Source organism: Protomyctophum bolini (genome assembly GCF_963924005.1).
Source record: "Protomyctophum bolini genome assembly, chromosome: 18".
Classification (NCBI taxonomy): domain Eukaryota; kingdom Metazoa; phylum Chordata; class Actinopteri; order Myctophiformes; family Myctophidae; genus Protomyctophum; species Protomyctophum bolini.
Window position 1 is genome coordinate 21,013,721 of NC_137879.1, and position 23,874 is coordinate 21,037,594.

The following is a 23,874-nucleotide window of genomic DNA, read 5'->3' on the forward strand; positions in this document are numbered from 1 at the left end:
GCTTCCACTTTTCAATGTGTTGATAGTTGCAGTAACAGTTGTTACTGAGTGTTGTGAGTACGTGGTGTGATGCATGAACCATTTTTTAAGTGGCACCACCACCTGGTAGGCCTATGGGAACTTCACCACGATAATGTGATTTCTGTGATCTTGTAGATTTTGAAACACCAACACAACAAAGTGTAAATGTCATGTCAGACATACCTGATGTGCTGTGTTTCCAGTCATGATGTATTTCTGCCTTTCGCAGTGCCTCCTATCCATTGCAAAATATATATATCATGTGCCTTATGTATTATATTGGACCTGTTTGATATGTCTGTGACTTCCTGTTATTGAACCTTTTCTGTGTTCTGCATTCCTTTCCTCTCCATCCTCTCTTCCCTATTCTCTTTTACACCTGCAATCGTGTGATGTGACAATAAGTTGATTCTGAATTCTGTTCCCTGTCCGTTTCTGCCACACACCCACCATGCCCCTGAACCCACACCACCACCACCACCCCCGGCCCCTGCCCACCCGAACCTCGATCCAGCTTTACCCATGTAGTCATGGTGACAGGGAAAGGAGTCTGTCTTTTGGGTCTCTTGTTTCGTGGTGGTCACTTACCCTCCAGGGCTCAATCTATTATGTCTCTGTCTGTCTCACAGTATCTTTCTCTTATTTGTCTCGCTGTCTCGCTCTCCCTCCCTCCCTCTCTCTCCTGCCTCTCTCTCTCTCTCTCTCTCTCTCTCTCTCTGTTTCGTAACTCTTCTCCCACTGGTCTCTGCCTCTAACTTCCTTTTCCTCTTTGTGTGTCTGTTTCTCCCTGTAACGAAGCACAGACCACCGTTTTCTCATTTCCAGTGCAAACACCTGCCTGGTCATGATATCTCGGTGATGGGTTATGATGGATTAGCCCAGCCCAACTCAATATTTGAAGTTCCCTAAAGCCCTACAAGAATGCCACTTACCAGGCCTTCTCTCCCTCTCTCCTTAGATCTCTCCATCTCTCTCCCTCTCTCTCTAGATCTCTCCATCTCTCTGCCTCTCTCAATTCAATTAACTTCATTTCAATGGGGCTTTATTGGTATGGGAAACACATGTTTATTTTGACAAAGCAAGTGTAAAATCGCTTGAGTGAGGGGTATGATGTTGGTAGACCCGAAACCCTGTTGACCTCAGGAAACATCACTGAGGATACGTCCCAGGTCATATTTGGCAGACATTTGACCTAATTTCTCCTTTCATTGTCAATGGCAAATAGCACCCCTCAAAAATCACACCTGTGTGAAGTGAGGGGCGCTCTTATCATCGTACATCATCATGATGTAAAATAGACACTATGCCTATTTGCTCAAACACTATCATCCATTCATTGTCAATGGGAATTTATTAAATGTAATATTTGTGTAGGACAAAAATAGACACAGCCGATTTGGTTAGACACTATGACGTAAAATTCTCCATTCATTGACAATGAGAATTTAATGTTTGTGTAGGACAAAGTATGTGAGCATCAGCATACACAAAAAAGCTGGATATAGGAGGGGCAAGCACCCCTCAAAAACAAAAATGTATATGTACAATAAAATAAAATAAAACATTGCCTATTAGAATAAAGACATGCGAACAGTGCCACCAATTACACTTTTGACCTGGTGTTCCTATTTTGGGCAAACATTTTAAAAAGAAAAGAGGAAGATTTCGCTTTTTTCAAATGTATTTATCTGCTCTGTTTGTATGTACAGTACATCTATGTATAGAGGACGACCGTCGAGCTGATTCTACTCTATGGCTCAGACACACTTTCAAATAAATTAGAGAAACGGCTGGATGGCACTTACACCCGCTTTCTAAATGAGAGCACAAAATCTCTCTTGGAAGAGCCACCCATCGTCTTCTCTAATATACGGCAACCTTCCCCGTGTTTCTTCACTAATCCGATCCAGAAGAAAACACAGTTTGCTGGCCACTGCTACACTATATCATTGACACTACCGGTATATACATGCCACTATATCTTCCCTTCTTCTCTGGAATCCTGCCTCAAAGCAGACCAGAGGTAGAAATCTATCATTCCCTGATGTCATCGCTAGGGACACATGCACAGTAAGACGCGCAAACGCGGGAAGCGAACGCAGCTCGTACATATTTGGGTTTTTTTAAGATTTATTTTTAAGTTATTCTTTTTTTAAGTTAAGTTATTTTTAAGTTAAGTTTTTAACTTAGCCATAACCATATAAGGAGTCCCCAAAGCAGCTATACGTCCAAACATGGAGTGTGTTGCATCAATCACAAACAAATCACTCAGCTCCATATATGGGCACAAAGGGGACACACACACACGGACACACACACAGACATGATCTGCTAGGTCTCATAGTAAGTGCTCATTGCGTTCGCAATCACTGCGTTCGCAATCAGTAGGCAGGAACTGGGGATGGCAATGAAGGACCGGCAAGTCTGGCATGGCTATGTGAAATCTATTATCTCAACCGCGGCCGAAAAATGATGATGATGATGTATAGAGACCAGCATGATGCAGAATACACAGATGGTTGACAGTCTTAATGGTGGACGTCCTTTACCTGTTTCACTTTTAACTGCTCACAAATCTTTCTGCTATGTTTGCACACTGTACTTCACCCGCTGGCAGCTACGCCGCCACAAGACCTACGTCGCACGGTCGCACCGCCGATCTGACCAATATGCATCATGTGCAGTCATAGTGACCGAGGATTTGTCAGATAACTCGTTGTACCCGTCTGTCTGTATCTCTTTTGTGCCCATATATGGATATCTCTGTATCTGTCTGTCTACAGACAGATATAGAGACGCTTTTACAGAACGTGCATTGAATTGAGTTAGGTCAACAGGCATGCATGTGAAGTGTTTACTGTAATGGCACACTGTCAGAGACGGTGAGTCCTCAATGTGGCGTCCCCCAGGGAAGTTGTCTAGGCCCATCGCTTCATTCCATTTTTGTTAGTGATTATCCAAATGTAATTAGCAGTGCATGTATAGAAATCTGTGGTCCTGTTTTCAAACATTTTCTGGGTGTTTGCAATGTAAACACCTTTCTCTCCCTGTCTCCTCCTTCTCTCTCTCTCTGCCTTTTCCTCCCTCTCTCCCCCTCCTTTGGTCCACAGGTGTCATTTTCATCAGACAATGAGAGACCATTCACACCTGTGAGAGGGAGGGGCCTGAGTTTCAGCTACTCTCTACACAGCAACACGTAGGCTTATTAAAGCTCCACCCAGACAAGGAGCCTCTTTTTTCAAAGGAGGTGCCATTCAAGTGCTAAGATAAACAGCGATACTGATATTAGCAACAGAGGGAGAAAGCAAAGAGACGGGGGAGTGGGAGGGATGGAGAGAGGGAGGGAGGGATGGAGGGAGGGAGGGAGGGAAATACAGTGAAAGAAACAAACAAAGAGGTAGAAAGACAGTTGCCCATATCCACAGCGGTTAGGTTTGGGAGGATGCCAAACCCATCAGGGTTGACGTTGTGTGAACGTGGTCAATAACACAGAGCACTGCACCGGGAAATCCACGATAAATATCTATCTAAATATACAGTATCTACCGTAAAGGCACAGCCCATGACGGAGGCTTTTATGTTTTCCACTAAAGGAAATGGTTTTACTCAGTGATTCTCTGAAATAAAATGGCCTCCGTTACTCATCACAATGGAGCCATCAGGGTCAATAAAATACCAAAAGAGAGAGATTCGAGTTATTACTCAGACAGCCTTGTCGCACACACTGGCGCCGTCGCTCATCTTGTCACAATGATTTATGAAAATGTCCATGTTTACTCTGCGGTGTCAGACTATTTGGTTCCTGTTCTTGTTACTGGACAACAGGAGAGAATAACGACTGTCTATATCGTACATCAATTCTGAAAAGTCACTCACTCACAGCATGTAAGGACACTTTAACAAGACACATGTCTGTCGATGGACACATCAATTGTAATAGCACGGTATTGTAATAATATAATAATTGTGTCCTTTCAGTTATTGTATGTTCTCTCTATAGTCACTCTAGACAGTATGCCACCCTGCCAGCCACTAAAGACAGTCTAGAGTCTAAATCTATGAAAGCAAACACTATGATAACGCTAGCCAGTGAAATACTTCAAAGTCAACAGTCTGTAATGTATGTTGTTCACTCGACAGTGAGTCTCCATCACAAAGATTAAAGCTCCAGTGCGTTCATGATAGTCATTGCCCCTTTACTAGTTTACTAGTAAATGTTAAGGTTGAAAGAGTTTTACCAATGTCACTTCTACAGTATGTCACTTTACTCTGTTAATACATAACTAAAGTACCCTTTTTATTTCTTAGATTATCCTTACTTGGGAGGTCTCTCATTGACGGGGTTTGCTTATATATATTAGTGATGGGAGATTAATCGGCAAACACATCGGTATCGGCCGATTTGAGTTGTTTTTATATTAATCTGCATCGGTTCGATTAATCAATCAGACCGATTAATTATTCGGTCCGATTAAATCTGACTTGCCTAAGCCTGCAGTGCAGATACCCTGTTACATGTATTTTTCAGAATGGACAAAACTATTATAATCTTTCAATACAAAATGACATCATATCGACATCGGTAATATCGGTTATTGGCCATCGATATCGGACAAAATGTCTCATCAGCACATCCCTAATGCTGCATTTGTCATCCATAAAATTGGAGGCCCTCTGTTACTCAAGTCCTGTGGCCCTATTCAAATGGTTTAGTCCTGTGGCCCTATTCAAATGGTTTAGTCCTGTGGCCCTATTCAAATGGTTTAGTCCTGTGGCCCTATTCAAATGGTTTAGTCCTGTGGCCCTATTCAAATGGTTTAGTCCTGTGGCCCTATTCAAATGGTTTAGTCCTGTGGCCCTATTCAAATGGTTTAGTCCTGTGGCCCTATTCAAATGGTTTAGTCCTGTGGCCCTATTCAAATGGTTTAGTCCCCACTTGCACTATATCGGTTCATCGTACATTCATGGACTAATCTCACTGACAGCAGGAAGCTGCGTTCTCTTCCCCAGGATTAAAACTAAGTCAGTTTTAACCTCACCTCATCTCCTCATGTCATCCCTTGTCATCTCATTCTCATAAACATGTTATCTCAGTGTTCCTCTCACCTCGTTCTCTTTGATTTCATACTTGGAAGCGTGTTTCCCCTGGCTCTTTCTCCTCAGCTTCTTCAGGTCTGTCTGAGAACGATCCAGGGACTCCTGCTTCACCTTGTGTTCTGACTGGTAGCGCTTGAACGTGGCCTATGGGGGACATCCAACATCACACGTCAGTCAGACAACAATAGAATGTAAGGGATAGATGAATAGGTGGAGGGATGAACAGTTAGGTGGATGGATGGATGGATACTCAGAATGAAGAATAAAATAATATAATTCTGTAGAGATGATCGTAGGATGGATGGATGAAGGGATGAATGGAAGGATGAACACGAAAAGACGGAAGACAGACAGACAGACAGATGATAGATAGATAGATAGATAGATAGATAGATAGATAGATAGATAGATAGATAGATAGATAGATAGATAGATAGATAGTATAATGATTATTATTGGGACATGTGAGCGCCACACTATCCATCACTTACGTTCATATATTTTATATCCATCTCCGTCTTCTTCTCCAGCTCAGTGACAATCTCCCTGTGGAACCTCTTGAGCTGTAGACACAATATACCACAAGTTAAAATCCAACCTCCTTCAACCCACATGGGCTAATGTGCCCACAGTGTGTATACAGTGTATCGTCACATGGCATTATGGAGTCATTATGATAAATAGAATGGAGTGTGGGAGGTGGAATGTGCGATAATGGGCTGCTGAGTGTAGGCCTGGCTGCCTTATCTGCCTGCTAAGGTTAAAGATTTACAACTTTCCCCTATCACAGATAAGACAGAACGTAACCACATGAACCCTAGCATCCCTATTCTGGGGCGAACATTCAGCTGAAATAGCAGCTCTAAAAGCTCACAACACATTGGATTGTGAAGCATTGTGAGCTGGTAGATCGGCTATTTTGGAGCGGAGGTCTTGAGAGAAAGAAATCACACCCGTGTCAAGTGAGGGGCCCTAATTTCTTTTTTTTAAAGGCAAAGAAGGGAAGGGATAAGGGGTTTAGCATGGACAAAAATAGAGCCTCTACTAGTGTAGAGCCCTGGGGGACACCGCCGGTCAACTAAGGGTGTATTGGTTAACTCAGTTTAGAATGATGGAAGCTCAGGGATTGTAGGAGAAGTTCATAATGGTGAAAGTGTGGTAGAGTGCATGCAAGGCAGTGTGAATATGAAATTTAATTTATACATTTGTTACTTTCTTTGAAGACCTCGTACAGCAGTGTCTTCCCATCTCACAAATTTTGGGGCCATTTGTATCTGCAGTTAATTGCATATTACCTTCATGGCTCTGCCCATTAACAGGCATTCAAAATTTCCCTTTTAACTTGGGGCAATGAAATGTAGTCACGCGGCTCTTTGCTTATCAAACTTTCCCTTTTTTGCCACAACAATGCAAAAACTGTGAACTAAAAAGACGTGAGCCTCTCATATGACCCGAGAAGAATGTTTTAATTGACCAAGTTGTATCCTTTAAGTATGTAAATAATGGTAGCAAAAAGAATGTCCTTAGCCCTTAATTATACAAATGATAATTGGCCAGAAGACAAGGCAACTAACTGGCAAGCGTGGGGATCCTGGACCTGAGTGAATACCAAAGGTTTTTTCTGATGACATAATTGCCTGCGTTGTGTGTGTGTGTGTGTGTGTGTGTGTGTGTGTGTGTGTGTGTGTGTGTATGTGTATGTGTGCGTGCGTGTGTGCATGTGTGTGTGCCTGCAGCAAATGCCTGCAGTGGCCAAAAATGCAATGGATTTGTGGATTTGTGTGTAGATTAGTCTTTACTTCCTGTGGAGCACATATTGCTGGTCCCTGCAGAGTTACAAGGTTAAGTACGTCACTTACATTGTCCTCCAGCTCCTGTTGGAGCTTCATGTGGACCTCTGCGATGTCCACCAGAACCACACCTAAAAGGAAGATCAGAAACAACATTTAGTTCGAAAATAATACTCTGTCTATTATTCAGGGTAATACGAATGGTTCCCTACAACACCTTGAACATGGCTTCAAGAGAAGTCTGCACAACAGCATTGCTCCTAAGTGTTTAGATTACTATGAAACAGTATGTTACGATTACGTTCAGCCACAGTTGGCCTTCATCCTGCACTCTCCAAGTCTCCATGCCATTCACACACACATTCACACCTATTGTACAGGAGCTTCCCACTACAACCACAGTGTTCAAGTGAGTTTAGTCGTACATTTATTTTCAAAATCTTTTTATTCAAGTTTAAACAGAAGCCCAGGGGCGAGCATTAGCCCTACCGTACTGTCAGTGCCTTGCTCAAGAGCACCACAGCAGCAGTTGCTGAAGAAGAGTGTTTGTCACTTTGTTTCATTCCTTTCCTTTCCATTTTCCCAACAGGTGGTATTCAAACAAGCAAACGAGCCGTAGCAATATATATTTGTATTGTGTATTATAAGATAGATATCACCATATAGAACTGGAATTGATTCTGTGTATCTATCTGATCATGTGGCTGCATGCCTCTTGACTACCGTATGTGAATACTGTATGGAACATATCTCACATTTCCTATTTTGTTATTTGTTGTGTAGTTAATATGGCTTATGTGAGAAAGCCAACCAACCAAATCAAAATTCCTTGATTCTGATTAGGACTATGCCCCAAACAGTGACACAAATCCCTCGAAGGGACATACATAGGTGGCAGATATGGTAATACCGGTACATTATTTTGGGGGCATTCAAAACGGTGTGCAGACTTCCTCCTTCTCTTTAGTATTTTTCTTTCCTTCGATACCAGGGGAACCAGTCACCAGCTCTGCATGACAACAAGAAGCTGATTTATGACAACCACAATTTGTCATAAGTTGAGACCGATCTCTGTCATCGGGACCAGTTTTTTAAATGTCTGTGTAGACATAATTTACATCAAGCCTCGAAAAATGTTTTTACATATTTCAAAGACAAATTCTCTGTCAAACCAGACACTATTTGAACAGCTACAAGTAACCTCTACAAAATGCTCTGTTGTTGTGCAGTTAGATACAGAACAATCTCCATTCACAAATCCAGTACACCGTAGATGTGAAGCTTATGATGTGGGACAATAGGAGCCAGTCAGTCAATACTGTAAACAGAAGGGACAATTAGAGCTACACAGTTTATAGTGCTTCTATGATCACAATGGGGTGAAATCTAGACTATAGGGTTTACTGCAGGACAGACAATGAATGTTCTGGTAAAACCTGTAAAAGCACAGACATAAGAAAGAGTACATCATATCTGGACATTGTTACTGTACATCGTGGGTATTGAATGGCTACACAGAAAGAGTTAATTTAAACATTAAGCATCATCAAGTTAACTACTAGATCTGCTATTTTCAAAAGATCTTTGAAAATCCACAATCTTTTTTTCGCCTACAAAGACCAAAACTGGGACACCAGGGTTCACATACACATGTGCGCGCAGAAACACACACACACACACACACACACACACACACACACACACACACACACACACACACACGCACACACACACACACACACACACACACACACACACACACACACTTGTGTGTTTGCAGACACCAGCAGACACACACTACTGTATGTGCAGACAACTCTCTCTCTCTCTGTTCCACTTTCTGCCTCCACCCGCACACACCAGGGTTCACACACACACACACACACACACACACACACGCACACACACACACACACACACACACACGAACACACTTGACCTGACATACACTTGACATATACTTTGGCCCTACTTCACCTCACCTCACCCACGCACGCACGCACGCGCACACGCACGCACGCACGCACGCACGCACGCACGCACGCACGCACGCACGCACGCACGCACACACACACACACACACACACACACACACACACACACACACACACTTTACTTCCCTGTGATATCTCCTGCCCTACACTCATAGACAGACTGACCTCAGCTCTGCCGTGGTGAAACAGAGAGCTGTAGCGCTCTGCTTCACTCGACAGGTCCGCTACGGCGTCCAGCTACAACAACATTGCCCTCTGAAGGTCAACAGAACGTACTGGTAAATGCTGCCTTTGTGCTTCAGACGAGGCGGGACGGGACCGGGGGGGTTTGGAGGGGTGTGTGTGTGCAGGGATGTTTATACGGTCCCCAACAACAAACTGCATGCATGAGGGTATCAGATATAGAGAGACTGGCAGATGTTGGAGCAGGGTGTGGGAGGAATAGGAGGCCATTGTTGTGCACCTGCAAATATCACCTCTGGGGGTGGGTTTAAGATGTGTAACCGTCTGCTCGTGAGGGCGAGTAAATGTAACAGCACGGTCGATCATTCTAGGATCATAGGGACCTTGTAATAACACTAGGGCTCTGGCCTCCGGCTGAGAGGCCATCTGAGAATCAGAAGGTCTCTTGGATAGATAGAAAAACCTTTATTGATCCCACGACTCGCCACAAGGGTGATTTTGTCGCCATGGCAGTTAAAGCAGTCATACAAAAGACCCAGAGGATAGTTCATCGTGCACACTGTTAAAAATAATTGTGGTGCTGCCTGGGATTACAATGACTTAGGCAAACATTTTAGGAAAGGAAAACTGCATACGCCCATGCATACTTTTCTATGCTATATTTATCAGTGTTTCAGTCAAACAAGGACCTTCACCAGGAGTCAAGGACATCAGGATAGACTTTCATGATGAAGTGTTGAAAATAAATAAAGCAGAGAAAAGTGTGTGCGGGAGAAGGACGTTTTCTTTTTAAAGATTCGGATAGGAGTTGTCAGTGAAATGCCTGAAATATAAACATGATTGCCTGATATCCCTGACAGACGGTATAGCACACATGTCATCTAACCACTTAAAGTCAGTCAAATAAACAACCTGAAGAGAGAAAGTAACTGGGTCTTATGTAAGTTGGGAAGGAATGAGTTGACTGAAAGAGACAGACAGACATATGAGGGTGAGAGAAAAGGATAGAGAGAGAAAGAGAGAGCGAGAGAGAGAGAGAGAGAGAGAGAGAGAGAGGCTACAATGTGAACACAACAGAACAAACCCCTGCAGATTTCCTCTCCACGGTAACGAGCTGTGAGAACTGAGGTGTAAAAATGTCAACAGAAGATATGGTTGACTTCTAAATCTCTGCATGTTCTCTCCCACTGCAGGTGCACAGGGCAACACATTTATGACAGACGTCACTAAAAAATGTTTATTAGGGTAGCATTTGATTGAGTGGGGTGTTTTTGGAAAACCAGAGGGTGGAAACAAGAACAAATTATTCTCAGTTAATGGGACGAACAACAAGAACTTAAAAAGGTTTCCAGTTTCCCATCTGAAAAGAATATAAAGACTTTGCCAGTCATATTTCCTCCATTATTATGATTATGGCAGGTTGATCCAAGTTTAGGGTCTCTGACTGCTGACGGTGTATGCGACGAAGAAAGGGTGATAAAACATGATTTGGGAAAAGTGCACACTCTATGATTATTATACTCCTTTATCCAAATCTGCCCTTCCGCTCTAGCCAGCAGATAAGGTCGTTTGATTTAATCAAAACACATGCTCAGGGTCTCAATTCTGTGATTGTGGGGAGTGTTGAAAATGCACATTGGAGCGTGACATGCTTTAAAAGCTGTTACCTTGTTACTGTAAAGTAAACATGAGAGCGAAACGCCTCAATATGTACACAAACCAACACCTGTGACACAAGTATCAAATAGCTGTTTTATGAGTCTGTTGATGGGACACACAGCAACGCCTTGAGCACTCACCATACGTGATGTTATTTATGAGCTGTTTGAGCCCTTGTGGACACATAATCCCTGTCTAGGATAATGTTTGATAAGGCGGTTACAGGAAACAGTGAAAGTATACGAGATAAGTAAGCTTCGACCCTGGTCTGATAACTGTTATACTTGAACTATCTTTGTGTTACTTGTTCTTGTTACCGTCTGCTGACCAGAGAAAACCTGAACTTTGTTGAACTCACTATTAGGGCTGGAAATCAAGGTGGACTTCACAGTTGGCCCCAAGACTGTGTCAATGCAGGCTGATATCGTATAAAATATGGCCACCACCTATCTGAGTCAGGATGACTGAGTTTCTCCCTTCAGTGCATTCCGTTCCATGCAGGCAGACAGAGAGTGAGTGTTTGGCCGTTGCCACAGATGAGCCCCACCCAAGGCCAGCCTTTCTGATTTCATTTCATATGAATGTGTCACCAGCATGAATGTCAAATTGATTATAGTACTTTGAGTGGAGCAATCCTTGTTTTAACCACTCTCCATCTGGCACCTTTCAACCCTCATATAGGCAAAACAAGAAAATACAATAAAAAGCAAAAATAGTACCGGTAGATCTAAAAGCTCACAATGCATCGCAAGGCAATTGTGAGTTTGTAGATCGTCGATTCTTTTTTTTAAATACTAGAAGTCCGGGCTGAATGCAGTGCTCACATCTAGAGTTCGGGCCCACAGTTTCTCTCACTACAAACATTAGATCAAATATCATCTACAAGCTCACAGTCACAATGCACCGCAACGTGACGCGTTGTGAGCTTGTAGGTGTAAATATCTGCAGTTGTCTAGTCCCACTACATCCCATAAACTGGAGGGATAGGGGTGTTGAATTATCTAGTTGCACACACACGCAGGGGTTAAAACATGATCTCTGGGCAGAGATAACCAGAGCCTTTAGTTTAATGGTTGATGGAGGTCTTAATAAGTGTTTGTTTGGAGAGCTGTGGAGTGTGACATGGGTATGTGGCACTGGCTCTGAGGAGTTCTGGCCTGGTGAACACTGAATGGGATCAAAAGAATAGGAGCAAACATGGACATTTACCTTTACTTTACCTTGGTCATGATTATTAGTATTCCGTATTTTGTACGTGTACGCTGCCATTCAGCATAGCTGCTGTGACATACATACTGAACTAAATCTAAATCCCAAGCCACCCACTTCACTTCAGAAGAAAATACAGCATAAATAAGACATATGTCAAGCTTGTGAAATTACCATTAACCATGACATTAAATCTACTTCAGAAAGAAAGTAGGATGTCCGCACACCGTTCTTAAGAACGACGTGCGGACATCCTACCTTCTTTCTGTATGTAATTATTTTGTTCAGCACCCGTCAACTTTATTTTAGATGTGCGTGTTTCCATTTTGGATCTATTTATCTCATTAAATCTACTTCAAACATAAGATGTGTCCTCTCAAATGTCCAAAACCTAGTTTTCATGCTCTGAAAACTAAACACACACACACACACACACACACACACACACACGGCATATGCCATTTACCATGTCTCTTACTGACAGCATGCCTCGATATCTCAGTAAAAAACAAAATCTGCCGAGGCTTGACAAACAACTGGGATAAAAGGTGGAAGGGGTGGGGACCACTCTATTCTTTCAATAACATTTTCATTCTCTCAGTCTCAAAACCTGCAGCTTTTTCAAGTGCTGTGGCAACTCCCCATGGAGTCCACTTTCGCTACCAGTGCAGGAAACGTCAAATTGTAGAACCATTGAAAACTACGACCACCATCTATATGGTATGATGGATAGTATGGTCATTTTACACACTACAATAGCGGGGACTGTGTAATTTATTACCATGAGAATGGTAGTTTTCCCATTAAATGACCACACACTGGAGGACGTGGCAAATATGGGTCATTGAAGTAGGAGAAGTGGGAATGTTATCGGTATCACTTCTCCAAGCAATTAGAGACGATAAGCTGACGGTTCTCTATGAAAGTGGTTCTCAAAGTAGGGTCCTGGGGCCCCAGGGCATCCCAGGAAAAATAAATAGTTTTAGCCAAAATATTAAATAAAGGCATACATTTAATATTTTGGCCAGAGCTTGTAGATCGTCTATTTTTGAAAACTTGAAAAGGTATTTTCAAAAGCCACAAGGAAGAAAGAAGGGGGTCAAACCGGGTTCACACAATACTGTGGGTAGCACAGCAAACAGCCACAAAGTCTGCTCATCTGTGCTTTCAAAGGGCCTAATTAAACACGTTAAATTACAAAACAAACGGTCCTTTTCTCTTGCTCTGTGTGTATGTGCAGTGAGATATACAATGCCTTGGGACTTGACTTGTACAACTAGAGGACTTACTGTGGCCACAGGCCGCAATATGAAATTAATTGGTGATAGAATTTTGGTGAAAACAAATCATTTAAGCTTTTCAGTGTCACTCACTGTCAAAACTGTCAAACTATGTTAGAATGAACGCTATTGCATTTTACAATAATCCCTTAATCATACTAAATTCTGTGTACAGAACACTCTTGTGCCTTAGCTAGGAACTTAGTAGCCATATTTTACTATTTTGAAAACTATTTTAAATTTAAAAATAGTTGTGACCTGTTAGATTTATTTGAACTATTTTAAAATGTTTTTCAAAAATAGTAAAAATGTCAAAAACGTTTAGGGATAAGGGGTAAGGGGCCTGTGTGCTTAATCCTAATCTGATTCTATATCGTCCTTTTTCCAATCGAGCATGACGTTGCATGAAGAAGCTTAAATTAGACTCTAAGAAATATCAGAAGTCAGAACCATGCACGACACTCGTGCATGGAGGGATGGGGGTGAAGATCGAGACAGTGGGAAGAGTCTCTTCTCTGTCTCTGTCTGTTTGTTCTGTCTGTTTGCCACTTCTCCCTGAATGCACAGTGTGTGAGAGAATTCACAGGGTCTTGCTGAAGGACTGACTGAAGAGCTAGCATTTATAGAAGAAGAATATGCCTTTTAAAAAGATACACCCGTGTCATGTGACATGTCTGGTCAATTAATTGGCATATTGAGTGGACTCTTGTCCTGTATAATTATGTTATTTTCTGTACGTGAGCACAACACGCTAAGTTGGGCCCTTGTTGTCAGTGTTTGAGGAATTTGGTCTTTTCTATAACATTTCATTCTATGGATAAAGATGCGGTATAGGTGCACGTGTGCACGCACACACTGTAAATGCCTGTGTGACGTGTGTGTGTCCATAGAATGTGTGTGTGTGTGTGTGTGTGTGTGTGTGTGTGTGTGTGTGTGTGTGTGTGTGTGTGTGTGTGTGTGTGTGTGTGTGTGTGTCTGTGCGCACAACCCAGGCGTACAAACGGGCATGCATTCCACACACTTCAAATACACCAAAAAGTAATTAAAAAGTGAGCTAGAGGGAGTAAAGCAAGCATAATAGACATTCTCTCTTCACTCTGTGGTCACTGGTCAGGTTTGTGAAAAAAAAGAGGAACACAGCACTGAATCCTTTTAACATGGGTCTTTGTATAATACAACCTAACCTTCCACAGAAACTTGACAGCACAATGCAAAAAATGCGTCTTACTGGATCTTAACAACATAGAGTTACTAGTCCCCCTGGATAAAACTGGTCATAATTTTGTCATAGCTGTGGAAACATATTATGGAGAATGAATAGCAGCCTGTGTAAGCTTAATGGTAGACTTAGAGACACAAAAGAGGAGCAACAGAAATTAAATTACTGATGGAAAGGTATTAAGTGTTGTTTACATAAGCAGAAATATGTCTGGTTAACTGTTAAGGAAGAGTGATCATTTGTTTTACAGGGGTGAACAAGGCTAGGTCGTACTTAGTATGCAGTTCACTAGTGTTATACATTGCTCTAACCATAATGTTTGTTGATAAGAAAGCGCAACAACGCGTAACACATGCTTTCGGTTATAGTGGGTACCATAGTTTGATTGGGGAGGTGTTGTTACTGGTATGAAACTCACCAAGTTCTCTAGAGACGGGTGACACAGCAGCGTTTTCTCCAATCTTTGACACAGCATCAAAGTAGGCCTTCCCGGCAAGGGTCATCGCTATGAACAAAGAGATACACAAGACATCAACAAATAGTGGTTTTACTTTTAGAGACACACTGGTGTGGCAATTGACCAATTGTACTGTGAAAACCCAGCAAACAAAGAATGTATACACATTGGAGTGAGCACAGCCACAGACTATAGCAAATGCATACAATATCACACAAAGTTAGTGGTTTTTACTGAAGTATCTCTAGTCTATATCATGACTTGAGCCTTCACAGAGGCTCAGGTCAATAATAAAATCATAACATGCTAATTAACACTTTTATGTGTCGAGTAACAAATGGTATGTATGGTATGTACCTGCGACCGATTTCTCATAGTTTTTCCCCAGATTGACCAGGTTCCTTAGACCTGGGTTGAAGTTTTCCATCACATTCTAGAACAAAGAGAGGAAAGATTATGATGAAAGAATACGTGACGATCCATTCATAGCTGTCATTTTCTAGGTACTGTTGCAACACACAGGTAGGCTACAAACCACAGGTATGACCCCCCCATCTTTGTCTCACACACACACACACGCACGCGCGCACACACACACACACACACACACACACACACACACACACACACACACACACACACACACACGTCTCTCACACACACACACACACACACACACACACACACACACACACACACACACACACACACACACACACGTCACACACACACACACACACACACACACACACACACACACACACACACACACACACACACACACACACACATGCCCATTTCTTAGCGTGGGTGGATATGATATGCTGCAGACTCTGTGTTAATCTAAACCTTAAACACATTTTTTTTAAATGGTGTGCCACTGTTTGTTTGGCTCCTCTATAAATAACTCCAGAAGAGAATAATAAAAAATGTTCAATGTTTAACTTGACCCTTCACATTTTACAGCTCTGTGAGAGAGCGAAGTCCCTCACAAAGTTGTTGCTATTTTTGTAGCATGAACCTCAACCCTTCCTATTGAAATGCCTTGACAATCAAGTGCTGTTCACCTCTTTCTCTCTCTCCCTCTCTCTATTCCCCAGGCACACCCTCAATAGAACAATGAAGGGGCAGGTATGCCTTTACTTGCACTCTATGAACAGGAAAAAAGGAACAGAACACAGTGAGGGAAAATAGAGAAACAGGTTCCTATACTCTTTCTCCCAGCCTTGCTGAAACTGTGGCATGTTGTAAATTGCAGGTATAATTCACCTCAAACAATGACACAGACACACACAAGCCCCAGTTCTTGAAACTTCACCTGCTGAGTAGGCTACAAGGTGATAACATCAGTGCTTGATTCGATTAGATATAGATTATGATTAAGTTGATTCTGATGGTATGCAAAGGATCATCTTGACTATTGATCATGCAATGAGAAACTACAGCACGATTGATGAGGGGACTTAAGGAGATTGACAAAATGGGCAATTACAAATAAGTGCTCCAACTGCAGTGCGTCTTTTTTATCTTCATGTGTAGTCATATCTCCTATAATTAAAACAGGGTGTGTCCCTGGCATTTTAATTTCTGTGTTATTGTTGTTCGAGCAATCAAACATGGCACGACTATCTTGATAACATCATTATTATAAAAATCGAAACTAGAGGAAAACAATCTTCTAGCATTGGTTGTCACCAAGCATCTTGCAAGCTCCTTCACTCACCTTATATGTACTTTCAGTAAGCTTGTTCACGTCTTCTGGAACTCGAGACATGTCTGCGGGTATAACCTAAGTCCCCTATAAGATGGGGGGGAAAGAAAATAAAGAAAAAAATAGCCCGGCTCTATTATTCCGACCACTCAAAAAAAAGTGTAAATCCAAGTCTTTCCCCACGTTAACGTTGGTTCCACGCTCTTGGCACCGTGGTCCCTCTCTGCATGCGTGCATGGGGGTCTCAACGCGCGATCAACACAGTAGAAAGCGATCAGATGTTTCCCTGGTCAAAACGAGACGACACTGTTACTGACGGCCGGGCTTCTCCGTGAGGGAGCCGGTGTGTGTCAGCGGTGGGGGGCGGGGGCGTGACGACACGCCACTAGTCAAGCACTTTCGGTGTTGCGTTCATTAGAATTTGGGATGACATGTCAGGGCTGGGCACCTCGTGCTCTCTTCTCTCAGTCTCTCTGTGTGTGTGTGTGTGTGTGTGTGTGCGTGTGTGTGTGTGTGTGTGTGTGTGTGTGTGTGCGTGCGTGTGTGTATGCGCGCGTGTGCGTGCGCGCGCGCTAATCATGACTTTTCAGGAAGTGGTTGCCTGGTTGGGGAGAGGAGAGAGAAATGATGGACATGCATCAAAGGGTGACGGGTCCCTATGGACGGGTCAGACTCAGACTCGAACCCATGGGTCGGCTACCATTACCAAAGGCATATGCGCTCCATCAGGTGATCGAGCGTGAGCCACGAGGGCACGATGACGATGGGCACCCTAAGTGACCCTATAGCTTATTCTGTTTTATACATTTATTATATACCGGAAATATTTTTTGTCAGTTATACCAAGTTAGTGTATTTTCTATAGTAGCCTATTCGGGCCACGGGGCGAGTTTCAGTTGAGAATGCCCAGAACCAGATAACTGGACGGGCACGACATTTCCAGATAGTTTTCACGCGATTGTCTATTTCTTGTATATTTGGCGCCCCCAGGTGGATATTTATTTAGTCGAAGAAAAAGGGAGAAAGGAAGGTGCTGATGTTAAGCTTCCAGACCCAAATGAGACCCCCTCATCCCCATAAAACAACATAGGCCTAATCATTGAATACTTTAATTGCTTTAGCCTTTATAACAATGAATGTTGAAATATGAAATTACATTTCTATTTTGTTCAGGGAGTAGAGTCAGTACCCATTTAAAGCAATGCAACTTTATCTAACTGGAAGAGGCAGGCCACTGTACAAAAGGGTCACTGTTGAGCCAAGCACATGATTGACACGCATGGTGTTGATTTTAAGATTGTACAGTATTGATACAGAAGAAAACACATACCCTTCTGATGGCTCCAACAGACCACAACTCCAACCATCTCCATGTCCTATAAGTATTTTTGTATACATTTCTGAGGTCTTCTATTCGCCTCCTCTGCAAGTGGACACGCGCATATGCATCGGTAATTAGTATACAATATGGTAAATGTTTAATTGGTGATATATTGTTTATTTAACTTTACTCATTGGATATATATTTTGTATTACACTTTCAGGCATATAGGTTTGTGGATCTTGGCATGTCTTCCCCTGATACTGGACCTTCGAGTGGCTGTGGTGGCAGATCCTATCAACACTTTGGGTAGGCTATATTCAAACAGTTCAGCTTTCTTTAAGTAGGCTATGTCGTAAGTAATTATCTTTTGTGATGAAACCCATTATGTTGTCAGATTTATTAAGTAGCAATACCACACTGAAGAAATACTCTGTTACGAGTTACGAGTTATGTTCTGCATTCTAAATATTATTTGAATAAAAGTACATAAGTATTGGCATCACAAGACAAGACAGTACCTAATGTAAGTGCTCATTATGCAGAATGGCCAATTAATTACATTGTATAAGTTAATTAATGTTTTGTAAGAGTAATCTAAATCTGCAATATAACTAGTAACTGAAGCTGTCAAATAATTAGTAGAATAAAACAATTTGCCTATGAGATGACATGTAGTGGAGTAGTCCTTAAAGTATAAATCAACAGAAAGTAAAACAGTAAAGTAAAGCCCTATACTGTACATCAATATTTGACTAAAGTATATGCTTGAGTAAATGTACTTAGTTACTTTCCATCAGTGCACTACAAACGATATCGGCTAATATGCAAAAGGGTTACTTTACTGACTGGTGGCCTCATTGTCTGATAACTACACTTTCATATATTTAGAAAATGTTGCAGGGAAGTTGGTGTTCTACCAGAAGCAAGGAAATGCCACCTTAGTGCGAGACACTGGAGAGCTGGCCTCGGATGTCCCAACCGAAGCTATGTTTCAGTTGTTCGACCCGCAGAAGTCTTTACGCACGGCCAAGTTTACCTACACGTGGGATTTTGGAAACGGGTATGACACTGAGAGGTTTTTTTTATTATTTTTCTTTATGTAAATTTAGCATTTGTAAATTATAACATTTCGCCCCTTCTCTAACACAGAGCGGTGATTGAAGGAACGGAGCCAGTTGTGCAATACAACTATGCAGAGTCAGGGAACTATACTCTGCGCTTGAAGGTGGGGGCTGAGATGGAAGACGAGGAGGAAGAGGGAATTGAAGGCCTCTATTCCATAAATTTAAAAGTCCTGGGTTTGTAAATCCACATATTATAATATTTATTAAATGTAGCTCTACATTTAATAAGATGCAGCTTATGTCAACATTACTATTTTATACTAATAAGTGCATAGCCTATTAGCCTATAATGTTGCTATGCTTAATCTAGCAATTCTTAAATCTCTGCGTCAGTGTACCATTTGTGAAACATTATAGAGATAATGGCTCTGTCCTTTGTAGGGGAAAGTTTTGTGAAATTGTGAAATCAGCCAATGACGCAAAGCATTTCTTTTCTAGATACCATCAAAAGCATTGACATGGAGGGGCCCACATCATTCCGTGTGTCTCAAAACTCAAGTTTGGCTTTCCACGTAGACGGGAGGTAAGTTAATTTTGTTTACTAGTTTCTGTGAAAGCAATAGTCCCCTTCATTCCGTGTTTATGAAAGATACCATGTAATGATGGCTGACTGACTCATGGAGAATGTCTGTGACGAACCTGGAGCGCTGGATCGGGAACCAGGTCATGATCACTGTATCTTCACCATCTCAGTCACCTGACACCCCTCCCCCAACACACACACACTCATTCCAGTCTCTCTCTCTTTTTCTCACTTTCTCTCCCTCATCATCGTTTCAACCCCCCCTCTCATTCACTGTTGCTTTACTGTAATCCTCCCTTCCTCTGTCTGTCTGTTTCTCACTCTGACACTTTCTTTCTGTCATCTCCCAACAATCTCCTCCAATATTCTAACTCCTCCTGTCTCTGCTCTCTCTTTGTTTCTGTGTGTGTGTCTCTCTCTTGATCTCCCTCTCCCTCTCCCTCTGTACCTCTGTGTCTCTCTCTCTCTCTCTCTCTCTCTCTCTCTCTCTCTCTCTCTCTCCTCAGTCCCCCCATGTGGGTATGTTGGCGGATTCTGCCCGACTGCTTGTCAGAACCACCGGTGGGCTGCACTCTGACCATGATAAACACCAACACGCTACAGCTCAACTACACCTTCACCTCCACAGGGCTGCACTGCCTCGACATCAGTGCCCGCAATGACGTCAGCAAGCTACAGACCTCCTACAGCATATACGTCAGCAGGAACCGTGAGTTGACCGTCACGCCTGACAGAGGACAGTGACAGGGCAGGGAGGGAGAGGTGGTGGTACAGGATAGTTTACTGTATACTTTGTCATATGACTGTGTATAGGTGTACATTTATTATAGGCTTTAGTCAGTTAAACCCTGGCATCCTAATTTTGGGTATGTAAATCTTTTCATAGACGATCTACAAGCTCACAACGAAACGTATGAATGTATAGTTACACAGGCAGAGCGACAGTTCAGAGTTCAGCCACTCAAGACAAAATAAGCCACCCTAGCATCCCTATTCTGGGTGAACATCCATTGAAAATAGTAGATCTACAATCTCAACTTTTCTGTAAAGTTATTTAGTGTAGACTAGAGGGAAAGAAAGACCCCTGCAGGACTTCGCTCACAAAAGTAAAGGGTTAACGGGTTTCAGTGGATAACAGTGGGCTTCACACCGAAGCATGCAGACACATGTCTGCTGTGTTCAATTGATTCGACTCTGTTAGCTGGCACCATGGCAGTTCAGAGAACTTGTGATCCGACATAAAAAACAAGATAATTGCTTTTTAATGTCAACCGAGCAGACTACAAACCATGATATTTTCTCCTGCCATCGCATCGTATAGTATATAGACCTAAGTTATATTCAAACTCACCTACCTTTGCTGCCAGGCATTTTACATGAAAAGTGTATCTGGTGTGCCAAATGTGTTCCTGATGAAGCATATAGAATGAAAACCAGTGCATATTTCACTGTCTCCTCAGAGTTGGGCACTTCTCTTCTACGCTACCTAACCTGGCCTGGTATTCTATCTAAAAAGTGTATGATTGCGTGATGACTAATTTACTGTCTTTCTTATCCTTGTATTAACCACAGCGCTCAGTCATCTGTTCTTCATCCTGCCATGTGTGGCTGTTTTTTTGGCCATGTTTTCCTTCATCACAGTCACAGTCTGTCGCCCCCGAATTCAGAAGCAGGTACCGTAATAAACACAGCTATCTATTCATGTGTATGACCAAGATAGATATACTTCACTAGATGCAAGACACCATATTAAATACACTAAATTATTATGACTATAACAATCAAAAGGCTAATTTACTGTATGCGCTATACTATTCTACTGACATTCCAACTCGGAAACTTCTTATAGTATACATGTCATTATCATTCACAGCAAGATATTAATTGTTCAAGTTATTCAAGTTATTAAAATATCACTGACCTTACATGAATAATTGAAGCAATATTGGCCAAACATACCATAATTGCTTGTTAACCATATCAACACTGATGTCCCTATTTTGGGCATGTCATTACAGGCGAACAGAATTTTTGAAAATATCAATTAAAAAAACATAATCATGACGAAGTATCTACAGGGCTTAAAGGGATATTTCACTTTCAAAAAAACTTTTGGTCATTTTATCGTCTACTCGGGTTTATGTGAACACCGCAGTTGTTTTTTAAGTTGCTTGATTCAGTATTTAGATATTTGATATTCCTTTTTGCCGCCCGCCCCCTTCCTATACAAACCCATTATAACTTCAAATTCCATTTTAACCATGATAGATTCATCGAAAACATTCATCCTGATAGTTTCCTTCTAATATGTGAGGGGCCGTGTTTTCATTTACTGTTTTCATTTATTTTTAATAATTCTTTTTGACGTTTTGGTCTCCTCCGGCCTCCTCCTGGAGGAGGTTCTTTTCCAAAATAATGCCTTGTGTTATGATTTGGTGAAGTTTAGATATTTATACACAACATGATGTTGAAGGGCTTTCCAGGGGCATTGTAGTTCGCTGTCATGAAGCACTTTCACATTTTTACCACAAGGAGGTAGTCTAATATGGCACATAATAAATAACAACCATGGGATAAGCATCCATTTTGCAGAGTGGTGTATCTTGATGGCTAATATCAGCATATTGTATAAAACACCTCAGAGTCAAATATATCTTATTATTAATAGAAATGCATTTTGGGGCCAGTAGAGATATACTGCCAGGGTTCTAGCCAAAGCCGCCCCGCTGGCAAGCTAGCTCCACAGGAGTGTGTATTTTTGAGGGGGGGTTTACCACCATCACTGAGCATTCAAACCTCAGGAAGTGGCAGGGGTTCCTGCGACTTCCTGAGGTTTGAATCCTTCACGGTGCATGTGGTTTGGCTGGGCGCTCCAGCAACCACATGTTGAGAATGAATGACTGGCACATGAATCAGGCAGCAGGGTGCACTGTGGCTCTGAAACCCTCATAATCCAATCAATAGGTAGGATGTGGTCAGAGAAGATACAACATCTTTTCACCGGATAGGATGAACAGTGAACACATTATTCTCTTTCCATTCTTGTTTGAGTGCTGACTCTGTTTTCACAATCAACTTTACTCTTCAGACATTTGGATGAAAATCTCCTCTAGCTTTAAACAAAAAACAGAACTTCGTTTAACATGCACAATACACAGATTGTCCCAATATCTAAGAAACCTTGAACTTTGAAAGAGCTCTTGTTATTATCTGCTCAAAAAGAAGGATGAGTATGAGACAACATGCTCTTAATGTTTTAATGAACTAAAGTGCAACATTCAAGGATTCTATCTGCACTTGTAATATTTGATTACTGTAGGTGCATTAGTTGGAATGTAAAACACACAAACCTTTAGTTATTAACTTTTTTTGCAAAACATATACATAATAATAATAATAATAATTATTATAATTATTATTATTATTATATAAGGTGGTCTGCCCGAGGTGAGCTCTTTAAACACGATGACACAATCAATAGGCATTTCTTGTTAAATATGTTTAACAAGAAAGAGCTAATGTCAGATTGATTGACAATTGAAAATGAATGTCTTAAATTTGCAACGTTAAACAAACCTGGTGGATGAAAGAATTGGGATGAAAAAGGATTGTGATATACTGTATATATATTAATTCACAGATTGTTGCCTCCAGTAATGCGATGTTCGTGAAGAATCCAGGCGGTGGTCCAAGTCGAGTTTCGGTCTCCTTCTCTTCTTTGAAGGATGGCGAGAACCAGCCACTTGTCAATGACCAGGCCACTAAGTACTATTACTAAAGCCTAATTTATACGTTGTTGTACGATGTAGTTATGTTTATTTATAGCTTATACTTTGATGATGCTCTTAGCCTAATTAGTTATGATGTTTGTTTGAGCTTTGTTGTTTTTATTTGAACGAATCAACTGAAGAAAGAAGAGGGCTATGAATATGTGACCCATTATGTTTAGCTCATGTTGACATTTTGTACATGAACTCTACCAATAAAGAGTAAGCTTCATACTGAAGTTAATATCACATAATTCTTCGTCATTTTAATCACAACTCCAGGTTTCAGCAATGGCACAACCCTCAAAGTCTTATGACCTGAATGCTTTCTGTCACAACAGGTGCTAAATGTCATTGCCTGGAGGCAGTGGCACACTGAGATTTTGTCCACAATTCCATGCTGTAATGATGTGGTACCAGAGAGACAACAGACAAATATTGATCAAAATAACAGAAGGACCTGTAAAGGTGAATGCTCGGAACCCCCTCAAGGACCACTGGTGGTCCCCGGACCAC

The 23,874-nt window shown here is 41.8% G+C and overlaps 2 protein-coding genes across 3 annotated transcripts in view; one reads left to right on the top strand and one right to left on the bottom strand.

Annotated features, from left to right (window-relative positions):
* Positions 1–16,921, bottom strand: part of baiap2l1a (BAR/IMD domain containing adaptor protein 2 like 1a) — a 28,005-nt gene extending 11,084 nt beyond the window's left edge. For both annotated transcript variants that reach the window (XM_080788891.1, XM_080788890.1), the window contains exons 1-6: positions 16,633–16,921; positions 15,267–15,342; positions 14,871–14,957; positions 6,978–7,039; positions 5,610–5,681; positions 5,128–5,262 (exon numbers count right to left, since the gene is read on the bottom strand). In XM_080788891.1, coding sequence (XP_080645017.1) covers positions 5,128–5,262; positions 5,610–5,681; positions 6,978–7,039; positions 14,871–14,957; positions 15,267–15,342; positions 16,633–16,683 — 483 coding nt within the window. In that variant the 5' untranslated portion in view covers positions 16,684–16,921. The remainder of the gene's footprint in view (positions 1–5,127; positions 5,263–5,609; positions 5,682–6,977; positions 7,040–14,870; positions 14,958–15,266; positions 15,343–16,632) is intronic.
* A 456-nt stretch (positions 16,922–17,377) lies between these two features.
* On the top strand, positions 17,378–23,369 carry tmem130 (transmembrane protein 130; the record flags this gene model as incomplete). Its single annotated transcript, XM_080790037.1, has 7 exons — positions 17,378–17,396; positions 18,833–19,004; positions 19,094–19,242; positions 19,507–19,591; positions 20,098–20,300; positions 21,164–21,264; positions 23,232–23,369. The coding sequence occupies 7 exons, from the start codon at positions 17,378–17,380 to the stop codon at positions 23,367–23,369; spliced, it is 867 nt and encodes a 288-aa protein (XP_080646163.1).
* Positions 23,370–23,874: the final 505 nt, after the last annotated feature.